At 49.2% G+C, this 12,158-nt stretch overlaps 1 protein-coding gene across 4 annotated transcripts in view; it reads left to right on the top strand.

Moving 5' to 3' along the window:
* PSMD1 (proteasome 26S subunit, non-ATPase 1) overlaps positions 1-12,158 on the top strand; it is a 150,673-nt gene that overhangs the window by 120,233 nt on the left and 18,282 nt on the right. For all 4 annotated transcript variants that reach the window (XM_032977669.2, XM_076054094.1, XM_076054095.1 and 1 more), the window contains exons 20-22: positions 477-646; positions 5,147-5,239; positions 5,451-5,537. In XM_032977669.2, the coding sequence (XP_032833560.1) occupies positions 477-646; positions 5,147-5,239; positions 5,451-5,537 (350 nt within the window). The remainder of the gene's footprint in view (positions 1-476; positions 647-5,146; positions 5,240-5,450; positions 5,538-12,158) is intronic.

Below are 12,158 nucleotides of genomic sequence, written 5' to 3' on the forward strand. Positions count from 1 at the left end.
CCTTCAGCAGTGGATAGCTCATGGCTAATGATGATGATGATGTATGTATGTTGGACTTCTTTCGCACCGTCCATAAGCCAATGGTGCTAATCGAAGGTGCGGGGGAAGGACCACGACGACGACAACAATGATGACGATTTTGATTTAAAGCTTTCGTGACTGCGGGGATTCATATTCTTGGTTCTTTCGGCAAAGTCACGTAGAAGGGAAACAATGAAATAATAAAAATATAAAACAATAAAATTCTCACGACGTTTCGACTGCAGCACAAGCAATCATCATCGGATGATTGCAACCATCATCAGACGATTGCTTGTGTTGCAGTCGAAACGTCGTGAGAATTTAATCGTGTTAGATTTTTATTCTTTTATTGTTTCCCTTCTACGTGACTTTACCGAAAAAGAACCAAGAAAAATGACGACGACGACGAAGGCTAACCAGGGGCTATGCTCCTTTGTGTTTGCATGTCATTGCAGGCGGCCGCAACATGACGGTGTCGTTGCAATCACGCACGGGCCACACGCACATGCCGTCCGTGGTCGGCGTGCTGGTCTTCACGCAGTTCTGGTTCTGGTTCCCGCTCTCACACTTCCTGTCGCTCTCCTTCACGCCCACTGCGTGCATCGGCCTCAACAAGGACCTCAAGGTGAGAGCGGTGGTTGGTGGTGCCAGGTCATCGTGGGCGACCACGGCAAGGGGGGGGGAGGGGGTGGCGGGCGGGGTATTAACGTTGGGCCGGTAGCGGTAGCGACGCCGCGCGTCCATCGCGTTGCGCTGTGTGCGCGGGAAATGCCGTGGTCTCTCCGATGTCGGTCCGTCGTCACCGGTGCGTGCGGCGCAAGGTAAGCGGCGGGTGCCGAACGAGTGCAGTGTGCGACGATGCAAACGTTTTAAGAATCGATGCCAGCAGTGGCGTCGTGCGAGTGTTGATTCTTCGCGGGGTCTCCTCCAGATTGTGGAGGCCGGGAGCGCTCCCGCCACACGCAACCAAGTCGTGGGCTTGCGCGCGCATACTTGGCTACACTCGGGATCTTTCATCGTCACCAGCCCCCGATCTGTGCACTGCTTCGAAGGCATCCCCAAAGCTGTCGCCATCTCTCACGGCCTTGCAATGTAACAATCTGTCTTGCCTCGCCCTCGCGCACGTGCTGAATTCATCGATCCATTCTCCGCGGTGGATGTCCTCCTGGGCCGCTTCAGAAATCAGAATATTTATTTGATGGGCTATGAAGCTCTTTTTCATAGATGTCCGGTAAGGTGCCGGGTAAGGACGTTACAGCAAAACACGATCACGCAAAGTATGAGAAAGGTAAACAAATCACCTCAACGCATGCAAATAAATCTAAACCATCCCCATCATCCTACCAGGTAAAGCCCACTGAGGTGTTTATTTATTTTTCAGAAGCGACCTGGCCACAAATGATAGCTCGACAAAGTGGCCCCAACATTTGGACATTTTTAGCACCAAAATAATCTTTAATAATCTCGGTGCATGTTTCTAAATGTGGTTGGTCTCCGTCCTTTGGCTGCCACTCCGTCGTTAATCTTGCCCGCAACCCCCCTGCCTGCCATGACGTGTCCCTTCCAAGCCTCCTCTTCTAAACGAAAGCTCAGCATGATCTTCAATGCAGATGCATTTTTTTCTTATGCATTACGTCCCATTTAGCACGGCTATTTCTTGGCCTAGATTTCATTCATTGCCTTCTAAGTGTGGCGTGAAGTTTCTGTGAATTAATTTTGCATGATGTTTTAGCGGTGGTAATATATTACATTACAGTCGTAGCTATGAAGTGTTTTTCTGCTATAATACAGCAACTTTGGAATTAATTCTCGTTCTAAATGACAGTAAAACCGTGGATTGGGAGCATAATTCGTTCCGGAAACGTGTTTGTAATCCAAAGCACTCGTATATTAGTTGTGATCACGTTACGCTCAGCACACAAAGCGTATACGTACTACTCGTATTGCAAGACCTCGCTCGTTTATCAAATTAATATTTTTTACAAGTTTTTGCTCGTCTTGCAAAACACTCGCAGACCAAGTTACTCGCAATCCAAGGTTTTACTGTATATATCTTTTTTTTTCCCCAGCTAGCAACATTTCAAGGTGGTCAATGAGGCATTTCCTCCGCTTGTAGTATTTTTAAAGTACAAGGTGATCCATCTGCAGATACCCCACCAAAACAATAGGGATGATTTTTTGGAGAAAGCTACATTTGATTTTAAATCCTCTACACGTTTCACCACCAAAAGGCGTTAATCCAGCAGTGGATTACAAAAAGAGCAGTTTTAGGGAAATTCGTTTTCACAGTGACACTTGTTAATTATGTTAACCCTTTTCTCTGTAATACATGGAGCCCGTCGCTTAGCGGTATTCAATCGGCCGTTGTGAAGAAAGTCAAGAGGCTCATTAAATATCGGTGGGGTATATATAGGTGGATCGCCCAGTAATTTTGAGACGTAACATGTGATGAACAACCACGCTTGTGGAAATGTAATTATAATGATGGATACCTATGCGTGCGTAGGTATTCATACGATGGGGCAAAGCAAAAAAAAAAACTCGACGACTTAAGCTTGAATAATTATCCCATTACTGCCTCCACCAGCGAAAAGGGGCCCCAAAAAATGAATCCCATAAATGTTGTGTTGTTTATAGATAACGTGGATGCTGGGTGCGCGGTGGCGATAAAAAAAAACCCGGTTGACTTGTGGCTCATCCCGGCGTGAAAGGCGTGCGCGTCGTTATCTTGATGCCAGAGAGGACGAACGCCCGTCGGGGGTGTTGCCTTGCTGTACGATTGTCGAATGGCCCTGAGCGGCGGGCGGGGGAGGCTCTGGGTGACGATGAAAAGTGATTATTTCATGGCAGGTTGCCAGAGAACGAAAACAATGCCAAGCCGAATTTTCAGTCTCGAGTCGTGGCGGGGGGGTTTTTGGACGTCTTTTTTGCCGTTTGTGAGATGTGGTGTATTATTTATATTTTTTATCGGCGACATCCTAATTGATTTTTTTCAAAAAATGTTTGGCCCATTTCATTGTTTTTGTTAATGCAGTGATATTAACTTGGCCCATTGCACTGCGGATCAGCTCGTATCACCCCCTCCCCCCCCCCCCCCCCCCGAAAAAGCCAATAACCTGCAAGGATGGATGAGAGAACACAAATTACGATAACGAACGAAGATAATTTGTTGATCATGCAGAGCAGTGCTTCGCGAGCGGTGAGCTGGAAATGCAAGATGTTGAGCGGCCGATCCGATCCCCACCCCACCCCACCCTCTCCATTGCAGCAGACGGCCGTCAGCCCCCAGGCCCAGGGCCTCTCAACTATTTCGGCCATGCATGCACAGTTGTGCAAACAACAACAAAAAACGCCATTCGGTGACGTCACCCTGGCGCTTGTGCCAGGCTATGTGCACATTAAGGCCACGTGAAGTGTCGAACGACCCGCTGGCAGGAGGTCACGGGACAAACCCAGGTGCCATGGGTTGACTCGCTGAGATAACTGGCCAATGCACCCACCTGTGCCCCCTACTGTGACAACTTGCTGTGTTTTAGCTGCCCGGCACTCCGCTCGTTGTTGTGAGCGTCGCTCCTCTGCCTCTGTTGTTGCTGGAGGACGACTGCCTCCAACTGCCCAGTAGCAGCGTCCTTCACGAGAAACACGCACAGCGACACACGGTGACACACATGGACACAGAAACAAGGACAGAGACAGATACACAAACTCACACAGACACAAACTCACACAGACAAGACATAGATCCCCTGTATAACCCTTAGCAGACTGTTAGGGTAAGTGCTGTTAGCGATCACCTGTGAAGATTTGCACGTCACACTAGGGGGTAGGTGGCCAGCACCACACCTGGCCGCCTTTGTCTCCAAAGTGGCGATGTTTAATAAATCGCACCAGGTATTCATTTTGAGGCTGAGTCGACATAGCGGAGGTCCAGGACCAGTTCAGATAATTGTCACTGGTGTTGGCCGTGAGCGGCAATCGAAGTCGGGGTCGCCGGGTTCGTAGCGCGGTGCGCTCACAGAAACGCCACCGCTCCCCAGAGACAAACAGACACACAGAGACATGCGCACACACACGTGAATGCACTCGCACACAGACACAGATATACACGGAGTCCACTAACCCTACCTCCCGGTGTGCTTCGCCGTGGAAGGATTTATTATTTTGTAGCGTAAATATTTTCTTTTCCTGTTTTGTTGCCTAGCATGGCACGTGATGGGTTGAACCAAGGCCTGATTTTTCAATCGTGGTGGCAGGAAGCAGTTTGCAATGAAAAGGACACGAGTCACCGAAAGATTTGGCACACAGCATGAGAATCTTTGCCGAGCGCCGTAGATTCATGTCCCCCCTAGGAATATCGGGTCACGGATATTGGTTTTGACAGAGTGTCATTACAGGTGTGAGCTGTGTCTGGGCTTCCACTGTCTTGCGATGCTGCGTTGATGCTTCTAAAGCAGCATATTTCAAACGATCTTAAAGTAATTTATTTTCTCCCAAAAAGACTTAGCCGAGTTTTATTTATTATTTTTTGGGGGGTTTTTAGAAGGATCTCGCCCATGGATGTTTTTGGACTCTTCCACCATTCACCGGATTTGCTTTGTATAGTTATTAAACGATGTCAACGGCGGCGACTTTCCTAATGTTTGGTTTGCTTTTGTTGTAACAAAACGCGGGCACGTTACAGCGCGACGCAAGACTCACTCAACTCGGTGTCAGGGATTTTTCGTGATGTTTCCCACCTGAAGTTGAAAACATTTAAGCATTCCCTCTTGTCCGCCTGTCCGCCCCGTAACCGGGGCGGGATCGGGGTACGATAACACCCACGGAGATAATCCCACGCGAACAAAACTTTAGCCTCAAGTTGCGTTTGCCACGCAGGACTTGCGTTAATGAAACCTGGCCACACTCATGAAAGGGTTTTCGCAAAACACCCAAAGACTCGAACCCGAGCGAAAAACACTTAACTGTGCGAGCATTACAGCTGCCCGTCCGGTCGGCTGTGGCCGGCACCGCCAGTCGAACGCTTGCGAGGACAAACGCACCGTCGCGCAAGCGTTGCGCCGATCACCAAACTCTCCCGCGTTTCCGCCGGCGTCGCTTAATGCCCGGGGCGCGTTTCCTCGCGCAGATGCCCAAGGTTCAGTACAAGTCGAGCTGCAAGCCGTCGACGTTCGCTTACCCAGCCCCGCTCGAGGTGCCCAAGGAAAAGGAGAAGGAAAAGGTGAGAGGGCGACCCGGGTGACCCGGCGGTTGGGGGGTGGCGGGGGCGGTGGGGACGCGCCTGAATACAATGCGGTCTCACGTCACACACACACACACAATCCATTTATCGCTCGCTCGCAGGTGTCACTTAACGCCGCGAGTGAGGGCGCGGGCAGAGGTGTAATGAATTTTGCCGTCGTTGCTGTTGTTGTTGGCGCCGCCGCTTACAGGTCTCCACTGCGGTGCTGTCCATCACCGCCAAAGCAAAGAAGAAGGAGAAGGAACGGGAGAAGAAGGAGGAGGAGAAGATGGAAGTGGTGAGGAGTGCGTGTGTGCGCGTGCGCGTGCGTGCGTGCGTGGGTTCACGCGAGGTGCGCCCTGACCTGCAGGCCTGGTGTCCGCACGTGTGAGTCAATCATCCCTGCTCATCGAGAGTCAGGGGATAGCTTGGGCTTAGTGTTGGGAGTAGTGTTAGTAATAGGGTTACGGGACGTGTTAGGTGCAGGGTTAGTGTTAGGTGCAGGGTTAGGAATTAAGGATAGTGTTGGTGTTCGGGATATGGTTGCAGAATAGTGTTAGCGAAAGAGTTAAGTGTTATGATTAAGAGTTATGGACAGTGATATTTTTTTATATATAGGATGAGGGATAGGCATAGCTTTAGTGTTATGAATCGTGTAATCAGCAGGGTTAGTGTTAGTTATTATAGGGTTAGGTTAGAGTTCGTGTTTTGGAAAGGGTAATAGATAGGGTTATTCTTACAAGTAGGGTTAAACTCATCGTTGGGGATTGGTTTAATGGTACTTTTAGCATTAGGGTTCATTCTATTTAGCGTTACTATCCGTTACCGACAATCGTCGTGTATCTGCGGATATGCTGAAACTCCCTCACTGTTTACGTATTAAATTTCTTAATCCGGGTTACTTTCGACAGACTTAAGAGTGGAGGACGAGGGATACATCAGCGGTGACTTCCTGGGTTTGCACAGGTGTACCAATATTCATTAACCTGTCACCAAATTTCGTTCGTATGTTCGCAAGCATTTATTACCATGTTTTTTCTGATGTGCAAGATGCACTCTGTCCTCCCCCACCTGGTATTTTGGTGTGTGCTCGCGCGGGCGCGCTTGTGTGTGTGTCACCTGTGGAGAGCGGCAGTGTAGTGGTTAGCGTGCTGTGCTACGAACCTGGGAGTCCCAGTGACAATTATCTGAACTGGTCCAAAGGCCTCTCCTAGGTCGACTCAGCTTCAGATGAGTAGCTGGTGCGGTGTGTAAACATCGCCGCTCGAGAGATAAGGCGGCCCGGCGTGGTACTGGCCACCCACCCCATCGTGTTGCCATTCCGGCCTTCATAGGTGGTCGCTAAGAACACTTTCCCCAAACGGTCTGTTAGGCTTTATGAGGGATCTGTGTCATCTGTGTTATAAGTCGATATTGACCCCGGAAACGACGTTTGGGGTGCGTCTTGTTTTCATTGGAGTGCCTTCTACTACAGAGAATACGGTAAGAGGAACGGGTAATTAATAATAGCCTGCAGATGGAGATGATGTTTAGGCTGGGAAAAACATAGATTGACCTCATCTCATTCCACACATTGGTAAAACTAACACGCGTGCACGCGCATTATTGCCACTGTGCCTATCCCAGTTATTGTGCACACACGTCCGATGTGTCCGTGGCTTTTCAGGCTATATTTTCAGGCAGTGTTTGCGAAGGGTTCGTCAAGCCAGTGTGCAGTTGCTTAGCATCAACGTGGCAGCCAAATGTCAGCTGAGCAAAGCGTCAATCGGATGTTTGTATTCCTCCTCCCCTCTGGCTTCTGTCTAAGCGACGAGCCCGGCATTTTTTGGTCTTGAGATAAGGAATTTTAAATTATTAATGCTTCCAACTGCGAATTGAAGGCATTTTTTGTTTGCATAAGCTCTCTCTCTTTCTCTCTCCGAGACACCCGTAACCGCTAATTCTCGTAAAGATGATCCAATATGAATGATCTGGAAAATTAAAACGAAACAAATGTTTTGGTCGAGGTAAGGCCCGCGGACCTGTTGAGCTCTTTTTCAGATGCGACCTGGCCACAAATGATAGGTCAACGAAGTGGCTTATCACGTGGACATTTATAGCAGCCAATACAAACGCACGTTCATTTTATATGTGGAGGGAAAAACCAGAGGACCTGGAGAAACAAATCCACGCGGCCACGGGGAGAGCACGCAAACTCCAAACATACAACGGGCGTCAGGGTCGTGATGGAACCCACGACCTCCTGCATACCAGTCGAGGTAGTTAACATGTCGCCACCGTGGCGCCCGGTGACGAGATGTTCATTGGAGACTCAGAGTGGAGCAAGCAAGAACTATTTGCAAACATACAAAACATGTATGTTTGCATACATGTGAATTAAATGCTTCCGAGGACAAAATGCGTGTGGGAAATCGTCGTGTAAGCCATGCGCGTGCGGCCCGTTTTTTTCCTTGCCTTTTTCAGTTTACATTTGCAAGGATGCGCACACGCCTCTACAGGCTAGCGCCACGTTCGAGCAGTCTGCAGCATCTGCGCCTCACAGATGGCATCTCACCCCGAGCGCCGAGTTAACATTTTTATTTTTTTGCGCCGCGGGGCCACGCGTGCTTTCTTTTTTTCTTCTGTTTGTCAGCAAAAAATTTTTGTACCGCGCGGAATCTGCGCGTGCACGTACCCATACGCGTCCTCGGCAATTATCTTACACGTAGCAAGCGGTAGCAGCAACACAGCGCTTGGTCAATCCACTGCCAGATGAAGACCCCCACGCTACCTTTGCCGTGCCGGTCGCGTGGTTTGCTTCTACTCTTACCACGCTGGTCAGCCCAGCGCGGTTCGATTCGTGGTGAGTAGCACAGACGTTGGCGGACACGCGCAGTACAGTCGAGAACGGTGGATTCTGCTACGCTGCCCTTGTGTACGCGCGCACGTTTAACTTATTTTCCCGTCGTGCGTTGCCAACCGTGCCAATCGGAGGTGCGCGGGCTGCATTGCCGCCCGCGGTACAGCCCGCGGCCTCCTCCCGACGTCCCCGCGCCCTCCGATCAGCACAGTCGGCTCCGTGCCGCTCGAGAGAAGTTCAGCGTACGTACGCGCACGTAGCCACTCGCACGGGTGCACGTAGCCACTCGCACGGGCGCACGTCGCCCGGCTTCAAGCACTGTCCCGGCTTCTTCGACTCTGCGTCGCTTCTGAGATGATGGGGACGACGAGGCCCAGCAACATTACGTGTGGATCGGTCATAGGCAGAATACGGGTTTTTTTTTTTTAATATATATATCTACGTGATTGACAGAGATAAGATGTTGGCATTCGAAATGTATTGCTGTAGAAGGATACTGCATCTAAACTCGACTGGAAGAGTGACTAACGTAGAAGTCAGAAAAAGGTTGCGCGTTGAAGAAGACAACCTGATGAAGATGATGATTATGTAGGCAGTGATGACAAGGAAACTAGCACTATTTGAACACATGTAGGTTGGACAACAACAGAAAAATGTAAATTGTGTTGTTCGGGGAAAAAGAGAAGGGGTGGGGGGTTTGTGGGGGGAAGATGAAGCCAACACGGTCATAAGCAGATGATTTTGGTCTTGCGCGTCGCGTGCGGAGAGAGCGTTGGCCGTGCGAGTAATATCGGTGCTGTTAAGTGCGCCGGGAAATTATGACAGGATCCGCCGGAGATAAATTCAATCGATCCCGATCGCACACGCTTCGCGGCCGGGGAACCGGCTATCCCTGAAGGAATGCCCGTTATCTCTCCGGCAAGGGTTGACGCACTCACAACGATAATGGGCAGGCCGGAGGTGAAAAACCGTAAATTGGTTTGCAACAAACAGGTTAAGGACTTTCGAGTGGAGGTGCGGTCGATGCGGAATAAAATACCCTGCAACTTATGGGAGGGGGGGAATCTTTGTTTTTAAAGTTTTGTCTGCATTCTAGAATGCTACGTGAAGTATGATACATTTAGTTTTGTTTAAAATACCCCTTGTCAGTGAAACGGTTAGTCACACAAAAAAGTTACATGAAGCACTGTGAATATGAAGCAACATAATTTTTTTTTGTCGATCCACGCCTGGACGAAGGACCTCCCCCGCACCGTGTCGGTCGTGGGGGTTGTCTGACCATACTTCACCACTCTAGCTGGTGAGGATTGCAGAAGTGGGGCGTTGGGGGGGGTGGGGGACGAAGGAGGGCAGGTGAATGACCGGTTGAGATAATCATTCCCAACCGATGTGTTAGCCCTGGCCACGAACCAAACTCACCAAGTTCACAGTGCAGCACCCCCAACCGCTACGCCACCGCTCCTCGGATGGATGTCTACGCGCGCACAGATGCACAAAAGCGCACGCGTGTATTAATTCGACTGACAGCGTGGCTGAGCCTTTATTGCTGCAAATGCGTTTGCTCCGCGGTGTTGCGTCTGTGCGCTGCGTCTGAGGCTTTTAAAGCATCCCCGCGTGCGACGATTTGTTAAATTTGGTGCGGGGGAATGTCTGAGAGAGACGCACACACACGCGCGCGCACGCGCGGCTGTTGTCCCGGTTTAATTTCTTGTCGCCAGGTCTTACTGTGAACCTACGCTGGGCTCCGTCTCCGCTGAACGTACGCCGTCTGGTAGATGTAAACAGAATTGATTCAACGGTCCCACCGGAAGCGGTGGCACAGTGGGTTAGGGCACGGCGCTCTGAAATCCAGCAGCGCGAGTTCTCGGTCGACTATGGAAAAAGAGCTATATAGCTCCAGATTATTGGTGGATAATATCTGAACCGCTGCCCCCCCCCCCCCCAGCATGCAACGATCAGCGTTGTAAAGTGTTTATGAATTGTCCCATAACAAAAAGGAAGTTGATGAACAATTTCCATGTTATTATTTTACAATTCTGTTATTATTATTACATTGGCATTGTCAGTTCATGGGCGTTAACCGTAATTCACCGCACTGGTCGGTGCAGGTTTGTCATCGTTTATTCGAGAAATGGCTTTTAAAAAATGAGTACTATTTATTAAATGTAATTATCGTAATGTAGGACACATACATTCTACAAACATAGACATTCTCTAAACTACCTCCGGCTTAGGAAGCAACCCCCCGTGTGTTCATTGGATCGAGGGCACCATTTCGCCATCGAGTGGTAAAAACGGAACATTATATTGTCTTGAGCCGAAAATGAAAGAAACGGTTGTTCATTTCCCGAGGGGCACGAGACCCCTGCACATCCGCTTGGAAGTACGGTTATTAAAACGTACGCAGGGGGGTGCGTGGTTAAACATGCGGCTAAATTAACCCTTACCCATTCCAATGACGTACGTGCACTCCATCAGGTTCTCTTCCGGTGCTCGTCACCGGAACAGAATCGGAAGAGAAACTAAAATAAAATAACTTTATCGCTACTGAGGCTCCCACAAGAGCGCGTGGCACAGTTTGGCGCCGGCTATCGGAGAGTGGCGGTCGTGTCGCTACGGTTCGCTGCGGGGTGAGCGCAACGTCTTTAAAAAACGATGGCCTCTCTAAATAAAATTAACGCGGAGCCGCTCGCGCGTTCCGAGATTCGGCGGTGAACGGGACGCCACCCACCCTTCAACTTGCAGACGTCTCGGAACGGGATAGGGTTGATAAAAAAATCCGCACAGCTCCTCATGCATGCACGCACGCACGCACTGGCCCCAGGAGCCAGGGATGCTCACGATGGATTTGGTGGCGACCGGCACGTGGACTCTGGCTCGCTGTCACGAACAACTGTTGGTTGTGCGCGGCATGCCGCGAATAGAAAACATGCTTTTAGATTGTTTAGATTATTTGGCTGCTGTACGTTTCCACGTAATAAGCCACTTCTTCTTTGGTTCTTTCGGTAAAGTCACGTAGAATGAGAATAAAATAATAAATTGATAAAATAAAATAACAATAATATTCTCACGACGTTTCGGCCACAACACAAGCGGCCTTCATCAGGTGAAGGGACGAGGCTGTCTCACTCCAGTGCTGTCCTACCAGACAGTCTCGTCCCTTCACCTGATGAAGGCCGCTTGTGTTGTGGCCGAAACGTCGTGAGAATATAATTGTTATTTTATTTTATCAATTTATTATTTTATTCTCATTCTACGTGACTTTACCGAAAGAACCAAAGAAGATGAAATCCTTGCAGTCACGAAAGCTTTAAATCGAAATATAAGCCACTTCGTTGAGCTTTAATTTGTGGCCAGGTTGCTAGTAAGCTCAATGGGCTTCACCTGGTGCAAATAAAAATAGTAATTATTTTTCCTAGACTTTGCACTTCTATCGTGTTTTTGTATTGTTTGTTGTTGTAACGTTCTGGACACCGTGCCCCTACTGGACATCTGTGAAAAAGAGCTTTCACAGATGTCCAGTAGGGGACATTTCTGTGAAAGCTTTATCCTGCAGTATACAGATTCTGATTCCGACTCCACATCTGCGAATGCGTCTCGACCCTGCCGTTGAACGCAGTGGGTTCGACCGATGAGACTCGCGGTCGGGAGGTGATGAGTTGAAATCCTGGACAGGGAGGCCCCCACTCTCCAGCTTAAATCGTTCCTGTAGGGCTTGCTACAACTTGAGTTTCTCTGTGTGCTACGTCACGCTGGGGTGACGTACGCTGATTATATTGCGTTATTATACAGGCACATTGGTACGATAGGGAAAATAACAGAAGCTGAGTAAAATATGCTTGTAACAGGTGATACTTACGCAAGTTACATGGATGTTTTATTGACCGTTAAGAAATGTAATTGGGCTTGGGCAGGACTAAAAAAAATACATGAAGCTATGAAGAGAATTGATGCGAAGCAAGCCTCATTTTTTGACCGTCATTGTCGCCATCTACTGGACGATGTTGCTATTACAACAACAATTGCCCACAGAGCCCATCAGAAGTAGTTCTGTAGTGTCTTCAGAACTAGTTGTGTAGC

This window comes from Petromyzon marinus, chromosome 64, assembly GCF_048934315.1.
Source record: "Petromyzon marinus isolate PM22_M1 ecotype Great Lakes invasive population chromosome 64, UKy_Petmar_22M1.pri1.0, whole genome shotgun sequence".
Classification (NCBI taxonomy): Eukaryota; Metazoa; Chordata; class Hyperoartia; order Petromyzontiformes; family Petromyzontidae; genus Petromyzon; species Petromyzon marinus.